The 14,239-nt window shown below is 30.1% G+C and overlaps 4 protein-coding genes and 1 pseudogene across 5 annotated transcripts, besides 4 other annotated features; 2 read left to right on the top strand and 3 right to left on the bottom strand.

The window, feature by feature from the left end:
• Nucleotides 1-4,704: part of a mobile genetic element that runs on past the window's edge.
• TVAGG3_0569740 lies at nt 22-2,422 on the bottom strand (annotated as a pseudogene). The gene has a single exon. A coding segment is annotated over exon 1 (2,401 nt).
• TVAGG3_0569730 (uncharacterized protein) lies at nt 3,512-4,618 on the bottom strand (the record flags this gene model as incomplete). The annotated part of the gene is made up of 1 exon (XM_051238739.1): nt 3,512-4,618. One exon carries the CDS (start codon nt 4,616-4,618, stop codon nt 3,512-3,514), a length of 1,107 nt encoding a protein of 368 aa, XP_051096563.1.
• Nucleotides 4,705-7,477: 2,773 nt separating the features above from the next.
• Nucleotides 7,478-7,604: a mobile genetic element.
• A 20-nt stretch (nt 7,605-7,624) lies between these two features.
• Nucleotides 7,625-7,764: a mobile genetic element.
• Nucleotides 7,765-9,144: 1,380 nt separating this feature from the next.
• On the top strand, nt 9,145-10,463 carry TVAGG3_0569680 (conserved hypothetical protein 698 family; the record flags this gene model as incomplete). The annotated part of the gene is made up of 1 exon (XM_001307273.2): nt 9,170-10,438. The coding sequence occupies one exon, from the start codon at nt 9,170-9,172 to the stop codon at nt 10,436-10,438; it is 1,269 nt and encodes a 422-aa protein (XP_001307274.1).
• A 218-nt stretch (nt 10,464-10,681) lies between these two features.
• On the top strand, nt 10,682-12,488 carry TVAGG3_0569670 (spectrin binding; the record flags this gene model as incomplete). The annotated part of the gene is made up of 1 exon (XM_001307272.1): nt 10,727-12,469. One exon carries the CDS (start codon nt 10,727-10,729, stop codon nt 12,467-12,469), a length of 1,743 nt encoding a protein of 580 aa, XP_001307273.1.
• A 319-nt stretch (nt 12,489-12,807) lies between these two features.
• TVAGG3_0569660 (protein of unknown function (DUF3447)) lies at nt 12,808-13,527 on the bottom strand (the record flags this gene model as incomplete). The annotated part of the gene is made up of 1 exon (XM_001307271.1): nt 12,808-13,527. The coding sequence occupies one exon, from the start codon at nt 13,525-13,527 to the stop codon at nt 12,808-12,810; it is 720 nt and encodes a 239-aa protein (XP_001307272.1).
• Nucleotides 13,528-14,189: 662 nt separating this feature from the next.
• Nucleotides 14,190-14,239: part of a mobile genetic element that runs on past the window's edge.

Here is a 14,239-nt window from a genome sequence, read left to right as displayed (position 1 = left end):
TAAAAATAAAATTTTAATGTATTAAATAAATGGCATACAACATCCATTTTCACAACATACAGCCTAGTGTGTGCTCTGTTAATGCAGTCTTACAATGTTAAGCGAGTCATTGACCATTTTTAAGTTGTAAATTAATATTCTGACCATCGAAATAACTTTATCATTTATTATATCCAAATAATTTTTAGGTGTTAATTGTTTATTTTGTCGTAAACTAACACTTTCATTTTTGTGCAATCTTTTAAAATCACTTCCATCAATTGAACCGTTGAATGATGTAAACACTTAGGGCATAAAGCAACCATGTTATCACCTTGTTTCTCAATTGCTAAACCAATAACTTCTTCTCATGTGCTTTTCTTCGGCTTTATTCTTTAATTTGGTTTAAATTTCTCATCAAAACAAAAGAAATCAAAAGGTGCGAATTTGAAAATGTTTTATCATAATAATTGTTTATCGGTTACAATCGCCTGAAATGCTTGAGTGTTAGGAAGATTTGGGTCGCCAGCGATTGCCCAATAAGATGAATCAGTATCACCTTCAATGAAATGAAAACGATTAACAATCCATGCATTTATACATAAAATCATAAATGAAAACCAAATACCAGTATTTTGCGTTATCTAAAGTGAAGAATGCCTCTTGTAAACATGTATCACATCTATAAAATCTATCTTTAAGCATCACTTGATATGTATCTTCACCTATTTCTTATGTTTTTAAACTTATTTGACATACATGCAACACGTGCCTTCTGTGCATTCATTATTTTAGTCTTTGCGTAATTTTGTGTATTCATTGCATCGTAACCATATGATCCATTAAGTGAAATCTTGCAAAATAAACTTTTTCCTTTATTTCCTTCTAATTCAGCCTTTTGTCTTTCGTTCATAAATTTGTTCGCAAATTCATTAAAACAAGTGTTTTTCGTAAATGTTAAAATTGATTGAATATCATCAATGATAAAATGAAATCTGTCTATTAGATACCAAAGATAATAAGAAGAAAATGGTTGATATTGGTTGTGTGTTGATGCTAACTGAGTAATTTCCTCTGTTTCTGGTCAACGGTAGATTGTTTGATTTCATGTAATTATACATAAAACTGCCAATTGTTTTTCATCTGTGATAATATCTAAGTTTCTTATTATCGGTAAAAAGTTTATGTAATCATTAATGTATTTTTCATCAATATGACCCTTTACTTCAGCACAAATAAAGTATTTTTCTTTCTAATAATTCCCAGTGCTTTTGCTTTCTTTGTTGCTGTATCACAAATGATAAACACCATTCAATCTTCCCGGCATATACATTTTATGGTCAGTAATATTGAATGAAATCATGAGGATTAGATGAAAATGAAAAGGATATAATGAATTAAAATCAACACCAACAAAAAGTCATGATGTTGGTAGTGTCCTCATTTGATACAGTTTTAGTTTCTGGATTATATGCAAGTTTATTAATGTGCGTGATTCCTTTAAGATTTACTCTATGTTGAACATTTGATAAACCACCAGTAATTCCATTACGGAGAATGTGATAAGCTTCAACTGAATCTAAAGTCATTGGTAAATTATTTTTTAATGCATAATTTCTTAAATTGATTCTTAAACGTTGAACATCTTCATCTTTATTTGATTTCACGACATTGCAATAACAACACATTAACTGACAATTTTCTTTAGTATGTGGTTTTTCATTATCGATTCTACCAATGTTGGTTTATTTGCATATGTAAACGCTTTACCACACATTTGCATTTAGATGAAAGGATAAATCGTGATAGTATTGAAAATCATCCATTGAAACATTATTTTTAGTATCCCTTTCTGCTTTTTCATCTTGTTTCTTATATGATTCAATTTTATATTTCCAATACTTTTTCGTTAATTCAAAACTTGATTCTATCTCTTCCTCAGGATATTTTTCATTAGGATTAAAGTCTTTATATGCAAAGCGTAACGAATCATTGAAGCATTAGATGATAAAGAAAGATTATGAAGCGTGTCAATTTTATAAACAAATGTTTCTTCAATAATTTTATCGATTGGGTCAATCATAATTTCAACATCTTTATTGCAATAATGAATAAAATATTCTAATCTATTCTTAAAATTTTTAGCATCATTGAGATATATTTGATAATCACTATCTGATATAGTTTCTTGAGTTAATGCTGAATAAAATGAATCTTTCGTGAATGGTTCCACTTTATATAATTCTTCTTCGTAATTTTCCCATGTGATGAATTGATAAGGGAAAAAGGATTTAACACGTGATTTATTGTTTCCGAAATCTTGAGTGAATTGGTCTAATGTCCCACCCGCTATATAATTTCTGATGTCAATAAATCTCAATTCATATGGAGCGTTTGTTTTCTTTACAATGATTTGCTTAAATTGAGAAGATGAACCCAGCATTGATTTTATTTTCCATTTTGCAGTGTTTAAATCACGAAGAATTAAATTTAAATCAAAAACTTTCCCGAATTAAAACCTATGATATTCACTTTATTGAATTCCTCATCTAGAAGTTCTTTAAATGCTTCCTTCTGTTTTTCATTTAATGTATGAGACAAAGTCCCGCCGTTTGCGACTTCAATAATTCATTGTATTGACTCATATTTGATTTAACAACTAATGAACAGGTTGAAAATAAACTCAATCCAATCAGAAATAAAAGAATCACTCGAAGTTAAGCAAAAATTCCTCGTATATGTTTATCGTTTAATTTAACCGTTGATGATACCATGAAGGTTTTAAGTAAGCGTTCAAATTGCACACTCAGAAAGTTGTAATTCTTCTTTAGTCTCTAATGTTTCAAAGTCAAAAGTAATATAATATCATGTCGGTTTATAATATTTCTGCAAATTGTGAGCTAATAACCACTGATATATCTTCTGTTTCGTAATATGTGGTGCATATGGTTGCTGTGTCTTTTGCAATTGAACGTCTTGAATTAATCTTCCATTATTTTCTTTACATTTCTCACAATGCTTTAAAAAATCTTCTTTGGTTTTTCCTTTCTGGATCATCACGGATAGAATAAACTTCTTCTTTACAATATGGACAAACTTTATAGCCGGTGAGTGCTTCAACGTCTGTTATTCTGTCAGCGTGAAGTTTTCCACATGGACTCTGTGTTAATAAAATATTTACTGTTTCAAATTCTGGATCTATCATTATTGATTCCACTAATGGAAAGTCTACCTTATTTATGTCCACTTTCTTGGTTGAGGATCACAATAATAGAAATCAATATTAACATTTAACATTCTCGCTAATCTCTCACTTTCTGATGAAATGTCAAATCCTTCATAGGCATCTATTGCTTCATTTAAATAGCTTCTACGAGTTTTAGGATTAACACCATCAGGAATGTTATAGAAGCGTTTAAATAACCTTCTACCTTCTGCTCTAATTTGATTATCATTCATTTTAGCTGTTCCGTTTTTGTTCATTTATGTAAGAAAAAAAAATTAAAAAATAAATAAAAATAAAGTTTATTTTTTAAAGCCCATAAAATGAATTAAGAACACATAAATTTTTATCATCTGCGACGTGACGAATACATTTTAATTTACTCAAGAATGCGTACCCTGATACATTAAATCTAATTCCTGTCTTATTTAATTTCACAACTTTGAAAAGGAATGTATGAATAGCTATAAAATGATGAGAAGATGTTTTATGGGTTGCTTCCATTTTTTCTGAAATAAATGAATAAATATAATGCTTATACGTTTTCATATCTTTTATATTCTTAATAACGAATGGTATAGACCTTTCAACTTCGTCTTCCTTCGGTGCTGTTCTTTCATATGAAACATTATTGGTATCTTCAATAATGAAACCACAATCACACAAAATTTTATAGGTTCCAATGGTTTCTTTTGATATTTTATCTAATAAATCAAAAACTTTATCAACACCTGTGCATTTATTTAAATAATAATTTGTGTAAATATCATGATCTTCTTTCTTAATCGTATTAGTTGCATATGTCACGTTTTTAAGAGCTTTTTTGAATTTTTCGGAATCTAAAGGTGGTGAAAGTAGGATACAGGGGTATTCTTCATTATCAATAAATTGTAACTTATGTTTACGAATAAATTTAGTACCTTCTTCTGAAAGTGTTTCGTCTATTTCACCATCTAATAAATTTTGTGTTGATTCTGAGACATAATTTTTATATCTTTCTTCATGAGATTTCTGAACTTCTGATTCTGAAGCTGGGATATTCATTAAACCCTCTACTTCATTTTCATTATATTTTTCAACTTCTCTTAATTCCTTAATTCTTTCATCTATTTCATCTCTTATTTTTTTCAGTCTTTCAATTTCATTGTATTCATCATCTTTAATCCGTTCTTCATAATATTCAGGGAAAACATCAGGTTCTTTAGGTTTTTCTTCTTCAGATGTAGGATATAAGAAATTTATAACATCATCTTTATTCATTTTTCCATCATAATCTAAATCATTTAATAACTCAGCAAATTTTTGACAATTTCTTAAATAATATTTATCAACTTCATAACCCACCTCCTCTAATATATCCTTTATTTCCTCGTTTGTGAATCCTAATTTTTTAACGTTGTTAGTTTTGACGCTCATTTCATACAAAATAAAAAAATAAAATAATAAACATAACTAAGTTTTAATTTTTCGTAAGACATGAATTTTTAAAGTTTATTTTTCATTCATGAAAATAATTATTTCTAATTTCTTTTACTCTCTCGTATATACTAGATTTAAAGAATTCAGAACATTTCCCATAATCTCCTAAATGTTTTCTTATTCCTAACGTGTGCCAGTTATTATATGAAACTGAATAAACTTTATCTTTATCTTTGCATCTTTCATCACTTCCAATATATTTATATCTCAGTTTTGATTTAGCATTTTCATATTCATTAGCGTTTAATAATTCACAGTCTTCCTTTTTAAATTGATGTTTAAGATATTCAGGATTTAATACTCTACGTTTATATGCTCCTAACTTAGTTCTAAAGGTTTTTCTACAAAATTTAGGAATTCCATCCTCTTTAATGTCATCAATGATTTCCATTTCATTATTTTCAATTTCTTCTTCTCGTTTATGAGGTCTTTGATTATGACTCCATTGATTCCATGAAATTAAATATTCTTTATCATTATATTTATACCACATTAGCTTATTTTGGCTTTCATATTCATTTAATAATTCACAATCTTCATTTTTAAATTGAAGTTTAACCCATTCAGGATTTAAACAATGTTTAATTAATCGCGGAATATCTGACATCATCTATATATAGCTTCTTTTATAAAAGATAAAAAATAAATATATTTTAAAATTAATGTTAATTTTTTTTAATGATTTATAAATAAATATATTTTAAAATTAATGTTAATTTTTTTAATGATTTATAAATAAATATATTTTAAAATTAATGTTAATTTTTTTAATGATTTATAAATAAATATATTTTAAAATTAATGTTAATTTTTTTAATGATTTATAAATAAATATATTTTAAAATGTGTTTAGTATATAATATTTATTACTAATTTATTTAATAATGTCGCGCTTTCTTACGAATTCATGACTTAAAAAACGTAAGAAAAAATTTTTATATCATCTATATATAGAAGATGTGAAAATATACCTTCATCTATATATAGACGTAACAAAAAAAGTCACAAAACCCTTCATATCCTACTACTCTAATAATTTAATTGAAAAAAATAAAAAGAAAACATATGAGTAGGTGCCAAAAGTGCTTACTCTTAAACAACCGTCGGATTTCCGGGTGAAATCGTGACACACTTTCGTCTTTCGTAGGCAGTGGTGGTTGTTACAAAAGGTAACTTCGAATGTAGCGTGAAATCTGCAAAAAAAATTCTGAAATTTGAATGGAGAACACAAAAATTGAATAGTTTACGTCAATAAAAAAGAGAAAAATGAAGCCAATGTGTCTCGAACCTAGGACTTAGAGCAGCAATCCCACTGTTTATCACATTACACTACATGCATCTCTCACCTCAGTGAATGAGATCAACTATATGATAACTTTTTTCCCATTATATTTTTGTGGAAAAGTGACAAATAGCAACTTTGACCCTCTCTCGAAAACATATAATTTTTAATCCGTCTAATTGAATAAGCAATATTATAAATATTATGTTAAACGGTTAATTTTTTCTCAAAAAAATTATTTCGAATTTCCGAAATTTTTGACATTTTGGCTGAGAACTATGGTCTGCGAGGTACATAGATAAAATCAGTACCTCGCAGACTATAGTTCTCTATATGGCGCCGAAAATTTTTTGGTGAAATGTCGTCGCATTTCACCAAAAATTTTTCGGCGCCATAGGAAGAATTGGAAGGTGTGAGATACTATTACATGCTATAGTACTCACACCCTCCAATTCTTAGCCAAAATGGCTAAAAATTGGGTGCAATTTTTTACATTGCACCCAATTTTTAGCCATTTTGGCTGAGAACTATGGTCTGCGAGGTACATAGATAAAATCAGTACCTCGCAGACTATAGTTCTCTATATGGCGCCGAAAAATTTTTGGTGAAATGTCGTCGCATTTCACCAAAAATTTTTCGGCGCCATAGGAAGAATTGGAGGGTGTGAGATACTATTACATGCTATAGTACTCACACCCTCCAACTCCCAATCAAAATCGCATAAAATTTGCTACTTATCTTCAGATTACCTCCCATTATAAAATATATCATTGCTATCTCATTGTACTATATTTCCACCCGATTGTATTTAAAAATATAAAATTTTTTGATAATATATTTTATATCTTGAATTTTCAAACAATATATTCACAGATAATATAATGGGAAATCTATCTCAACCTAGCCTTAAAGTACCAAACTCCTGCTTGCATTCTCACTCACAAATATTAAACATCCATCTCCAAAAAACTAAATTCTTCACAATTTTTTTAAAATTGAGAACATAAAAAACGTATGCATTCAATAATTTAAGATACTAACAAATATTAAAAACTTCAAAATATCAGATATTAACGTTTTTCAATTAAAAAAAAATATCATTTTGCTTTTCAATTCGAACATAAATCTTAAATATTTTTAATTAATATCTGATTTACAGCATTATTATCCATTTATAAATCTGACAAATAAATGACAAAACCATCAGAAATAGTGTCACTTTTGTCAAAAGTGAAGTCACGCTATTTTTCATGCACAACACTCCAAACAATTTTTCTGAGCAAAGCTCAGAAAAAGTTTGGAGTATATTTCTAATATATATTAACTTTTTAATTGATGTCAAAAAATGGCCAATATATTCAAAATAGTTGCGACACTTTTTGCAGACATATAAATACGCCAGAAAAGTATCAAGCAACTATTCAAAATATATTTTACTCCTTTTGAATTTTTGATATTTTTGATTTATTATATAAACTAGATTCTGATGAATTAAACTCAACCATAGGATTGATTAAGGGTGCACATACGCCCCTATGACACGGCCTTCAATTCAGCTGTTTAAGGTTAATTTTCAATGACGCTTCACGCCAGTTGTCAAAAATTTGAATTAAAGTCAGATGGGCGTAAGTGCAGCCTTAAGAAAATTAAAAATAACTTAAGGGTGCCCTATAGACGATAAACCACCCTCAGAAAAGCACTTTTAAGGCTATTATATTGAGAACTAGAATCTGGATAATCCATTCATTCGAGTTCTAATAAGGTTAATTTTGTGATGTTTACATTATCGTTATAGGGCACCCTTAAATGATTCCGGTTTTTTTACACTACAGAAGATCATTGAACTTTTGAGTAAAGTTGGAATGGATAGATCACGTTGTAGTTATGCATACTTAGAGTTAATAAAGAGAATATATGAAGAATATCCATGTAAAATCAATTATGAAACCTTACTTCTTTCAGCAGTTGATAGGAAACTAGCAAATACCGATCTAGGTCAAATTCCATTCAGATTCAATGCTGGCGAATAACATTTGAAAGTTTTGGAATCAAAAATCAAAATAAAGATTTCATCTAGTTTTACAGCTTAATATTTCGAAAATTAACTATGAGTTGGAAATATTATAGGATTTAAGTCATAGATTGGAAGAAGATTAGTTGAAATCCATAAATGTATATGAATCTAAGGATATATGTAATTTACAATAGTATGCATTATCAGAGGTCATCAATATCACAGTTTTATAATCTATCAAGGATAAAATAGACATTAATATTCTGATACCGAAATAAATTAATTTAGAAATAATTGTTAGTAAAGCAAAAAATAGAATTTGCATGTAGAACTTATTGCCTGCTGGACTTTGGAAGATATTATTCTTTAATAAAAATAAATTTGGGAACATTTTTTAAAAAAGTTCAAAACAGTTTCTGACAACCACGAATATGCGCTGATGAGCTTTGCTTTCAGATTTTTTAAACCATTGATAATTACAGCTCTATTCGTTGAATAAAATATGAATTATTTTGAAAACCTGTTTAGATTTTTTTGAAATTTGAAAATATTAGGGATCATAGAAATCATATCCAATATCATTTCTTATGTTCAACGAATAGAGCTGTAATTATCAATGGTTTAAAAATATAAAAAATATCATCACCATAGCAAATATAATAACTTATTTATGTTGGCCATTCAGCTCAGATTTGAAAAAGAATACCTTGTCAAATTTATGATCGAGCGGATTTACATCACTTTTTCAAATATCAGATATTCAGAAATAGATAAATTATATTTATTAAGAAAAATACTCCATTATAACAACTACTTAAATGGAACTGATATAAGAGTTTTCAGCACAATTATCGCATTATTTGTGTATGAAAACTAATCAAAATTCAATAATACTCTTTTATCCATATAAAATGGAAATCGCTCATATTATATTCAAAAAAATTTTCAATATTTTTTAAACCCTTTCAATTAAATTTTTATACCTCACACTGATTTGACTACAAATGTAGAAAGTAATCATGATTTTTCATAGATATATTCAAAGGTTTCCAAACTTTTTCGGTCATAAGAAAGTTAATGCTTATTGGATACACATTATAAATACCTTCATTTTCCCTCAAGACGATCGAAACAGAAATGTTTAACAGAATACATAGAAAAATTATTCCCATTTAAATTTCATTTCTCATAAATGAGTAACGAACCAGCAGAGGATGGAAAGAAGCTAGAAGATATTGTAGATGAGCAATCTAATTCATCTTCAACAAGCAAGGATCTTGATAATCCACCAAAAGAAGAAGAAAAGAAAGATGTTGAAGCCCAAAAGCCACCAAAGAAGCTTAAAACATATGGAGAAATGACAAAGGCATACTGGTATCAGTTTATTAATCCTAATGTCTGGAAGACTATGCCTATATTTTTAATCATAGGCATTTTATTCTGGTGCTTAGGATTTATCCCGAATTACGAGAAATGTATGCTTTCTCAATCCATTTTTGCAATCGTTGTTGGCGTTCTTCTTGCCCTAATCCCACAAGTTAAGGACCTTGTCCATTCAGATTTTTGCAAACCTGGCGTTGGATTCAGCAAACAGATGTTTATGAGATTGGCTGTTATCCTCTATGGTTTTAGAACCAAACTTTCTGATATCGGTAATGTTGGCTGGGGTGGCGCAATTTCAGCCATATTAATGGTTATTCTTACTTTTGTTTTAGGCTCATTATTTGGCAGATTATTGCTCAAGATGCGCTCTGAACAAGCTGAATTGCAATCTTGCGGCTTCTGCATCTGCGGCATTGCGGCCATCATGTCATCAGCAGGTATTATCAACTCAGGAAGTGAAGATATCTCTCTTGCATGCATCCTTGTTATTGTTGGCGGCTTCCTTGATATCATTTTATACCCAATTCTCTTTACAGCCCATGATAAACTCTTCCACTCAGAGAGAAACTTCGGTATTGCAGCAGGTATATCAATCAAAGAGATCGCTCATACAGTTTCCGTTGGTTTAAGCTGCTCAGAAACAGTTTCAAAGTTCGCAATGATTGTTAAGATGTTCAAAGTTCTTCTTCTTCCATTCCTTCTCATTGCTATGGCTTTCATCCTTCCATTCATACATAAAAAGAAAGATGATAACACTGAAAAGACAGAAGAAGAAAATACATGCTCTTATAAGGTCTTAGACTTCTTCAATAAGATTACAATTCCATGGTTCGCTTTCATTTTCATTATTACTACAATCATTAACAGTTATACAAATATCAGTGAGAAAGCTCACAAGGTTTTGAATGAAATCATCATTATCGCCTTATCTACATCTATGTTTTGCGTTGGTGTAACTACAGATCTCAAACTCCTTCTCAAGAGTTCTGGATGGAAACCATTTGTCCACGCTCTTGTATTGTATATCTGGGTTTTCTTGTTTGGTTGGTTATTAGAGTATATTTTCCATAATGTTTAAATAAAGTTATTATTATATTCGTAAATTTGTATTACATTTTTTTTATTAAGATTTCAATGACCAATACTATAACAAAGCAGCTTGAAATAAGCTTTTAAAGCATGTTGTTTATGTATCTCCTTTGATTTCAATAAATGATATGTTTTCCAAATCTTTCTTTATATGAAAATGCGAAAATTTCGTATGATTTTTCGTTTTTGGTCCTGTGTAGTATAATGTTTACTGAAAGTTCAATAGTGATGTTTTCGCTGGCTTTATTTTTAAACGTCACTTTTCGCATAAATAGGAATGAAATCGGTCCAAAAGCATATTTCATTGATCGCTAATGCTGCATTTGAAGAAGAGGATACCTCCAAATTCGAAAGTACCATTAGTGATATGATTTTTTGTTTCCTTGATGAACCAACTTTTTATAAACTCCCAATCGAAATAGTTTCGCGTTGCATTAAAAACTCAAATGAAAACTTTACAGAAAAGAACGTCCAATTCATACTTGCAAACTTATCAAACGCTGTAAATAAAGATGCGACCAAGTTGATTGACCCAATCAAGCCATGCTCTTCAGAACAACTTGCTGAAGCTGTTTCCAAGGTAACTTCTTGCTCTCAGTTGCCAGCACCAATACAAATCCCAGAATCAGGTTTCATTCAAACACAGCCTCCAAAACCACTTGAAATCTACAGGCAATACGATAGAGCCTGCATAGAGCATGCTCGCAATAGATATGCTAATGATATTAAGGAAATTATGAAAATTATCGAACAATCAAAACAAGAAGCTACAATAGGCCCCGAGAATCTCGCAGCTGAACAAGAAAAAGCTAAGAAAGAACTCGAAGATCAAAAGGCCCATTACCAAGACGAAGAAGATCAATTCCAAAAGAAAGTTGATGCACTTCAACAAAGATACGACGAACTTCTTACTAAATTCGATGAAACACCAAAACAACGCGAATACTTCTTAGAATACATGTCTCAACAACACGAATTCCTTGAAGAAAGAGCTAAATTAGAGAAAAAGTTAAATGTCGAGATTGCTCCAATCAAATCTGAAGTAGAAGGTTTAGTTAAGAAGATCCAACTCCAAAAGGATACCGAAAGGTTACTTGAAGAAGCAGAAAAGCATAGACATCAAAATGAGTCAAATTCAAAGAAGCAAAAGAAAGGAAAGGAACAGCCAAAGCATGAAGAACCATCAAAACACAACAAACCCCAAGGAAAACCAGCAGATGACCAAGAAGAAATGATGAAAGACCTCGAAGAACAAGAAGAAGACATTACAAAGCCATTGGCTATTCCTGAGAACCCAACTCCAGTCAGAGCCATTAATAAACCAAAGGCTGCACCTTTACCAACAAAAATTACCAGCATTTTCGATGCAATTTTGCTTCATGATGTTGCAGAAGTTCAAAAGTTCATTCAGAAGAAGAAATCAGTCGTTAACGAGCGTGGTAAAAATAGAATTACACCATTTACTACAGCAGCTCTCGAAAACGACCTCGAAATCATGAAAATTCTTTTCGAAAACGGCGCCGATCCAAATATCGCAGATGGAAGTGGTCGCACAGCTTTCCATATTGCTGCATCAAAGGATTCAAAGGATATGATCCAGTTCCTTGCAGATATCAAAGCAAATTCAACAATTAAAGACAAAGAAGGTCGCAAACCAGTTGATATTGTCCGCGAACGTGAAATAGCACATAACACAATGCAGGAAGCTTGCAAGAACAACGATGTCAGAAAATTAGGTGAAGTGCTCAGAAAGTGGCCGGACATGGTTTCGGTTAAATTCAGAGGGGGAATCGCCCCACTTCACCTTGCATCAGGATTTGATTCCTCGAAGATATGCCAGAAGCTTTTGCAGTGGGGAGCTGATATCAATGCTCTTGATGACAACGGAAATACTCCACTTCACTACGCTGTTGAATATGAAGCACCTCACACAGCCAGATACTTGCTCAGATCTGCTGCTAATGCAACAATTAAGAATAAGGACGGAAAACTTCCTTTAGAAATGGAAGAACCACAATAAAATAAATGTTAATTCAAAACTTTATTTATCTTTTTTTTTAAGGCGGATGGTTTGAATAGTTTACAATTTTTTAAAATTACTTTATCTCTACATGGCAGCAATATTTTTGGACAACCATAAGTGCTATGAGTACAATCATAGTCAGAGTATATACTGACAAAGTTTCGACGATCACACTATTCTACGAACGGCGCAAAAAAAAATTCAATTTTTGAATACTATAAAAATAAAATTTTATAAGCCATTTTCCACTGTTCGGTTTTCCAAAAAAAATTCCTAACAGTATCCCTGATCTATCCTAATATTTTCAGCCATTTTTAAAAAATTGAGACTTTTTTTTATGGCATCGCAGAATACCTTTTATTGATCTTTGCACCATGTGAAATAAGAAGTTCGACTATTTCTTTACTATTATTACGTGTTGCAATACGAAGAGCAGTATGTCCAGATTTATCTTTTTCATTGACATCTGCACCATGTGAAACAAGAAGTTCGACTATTTCTTTACTATTACTCATTGCTGCAATATGAAGTGCGGTAATTCCATCTTTATTTTTTGCATTGATATGAACGCCATTGGAAATGAAATATTCACAAAGAGATGGGATATTGAACCTTGCTGAATTAATAAAGCATGCTGCAATATCATTAGTTTGATCCCAATAAACTAAAAAGGATTCAAGATTATGATGCCATACACAATATATTAAATTGATCTTTATATTGTATTCATTCATCAAGAATGTAACAAAATCAATATTATGTGAAACAATCGCATATTCCATGCATTTTTCATTTGGTTTTTGATATTTTAAACATTCACTCATGATCTCGGGATTTCCTCCTAAAAATGATAATACTAAACATCTTTGAGTTATTTCTGAGTTAAATTTCGTTCTTAATAACTTGAAACAATCAACTGCTCCATGGTAACAGCATATTTCAAGTAATGAATATTTTCCGTTAGAATATGGATATAAACTGCTTTTGAGCTCTTGATTTTTATCAAATTCATCTCTTTCAGTGAATATAATGAATCTTTCTAAGTCATTATACATAATTGCTCTGTAAATTGTATCTTCTGTATGAATATTGATATTTTCTAATTTAATTCCAATATTCAAGATCTGAAATTTTTCGTAATCATAAATCCTGTTGAATTTAATTCCATATTCTGTTGCATGCTAAGTAGTGTCAATGTGTAAACCTCTCAATTTTATCGTCGGGGAAGCAACACAATTCCCTCAAAAATATTGAAAAAATATAGAAAATAAAATGAATTAAGATGTACTTAAAATGAGAAATAGATTATGATATTAGATTTTAGAAAAAACAGACTTTTGATATAACTTTTGAGAATCTCATATAAAAAAAAGCATTTAAAAATAAATTTAAATATCTTATTTATTTTACTATTGTAAATATATTCTGAGATTTTTAGAAAAAAACACTTTTCATAAGTATTCAATATTTGAGAATACGGTCCAAAAAAAAATAGATTCTCTTATATTTGCTTATATAAAAGGAAACTCTCTATCAGATGCGAATGCATGAATTCAGCACCTCTGATAGAGAGTTTCCTCTTATATAAGCGGATCTTTTTCATGAGTTATTGTTAATATAAAAACATAAAAAGCTACCAATATGAGAAATTAAACCCTGCGAGGCACCAGTCTAGAACTGGCACTTCGCAGGGTTTAATTTCTCTTGACAAATGACAAAACTTGTTCGCAATTGTGAACCATTGCGAGCAAGTTTGCCAGATATCTG

This window comes from Trichomonas vaginalis, chromosome II (genome assembly GCF_026262505.1).
Source record: "Trichomonas vaginalis G3 chromosome II, whole genome shotgun sequence".
Taxonomy (NCBI): domain Eukaryota; phylum Parabasalia; order Trichomonadida; family Trichomonadidae; genus Trichomonas; species Trichomonas vaginalis.
The sequence above is the reverse complement of the archived record's forward strand: the minus strand, read 5'-3'. Positions and strand labels throughout refer to the sequence as shown.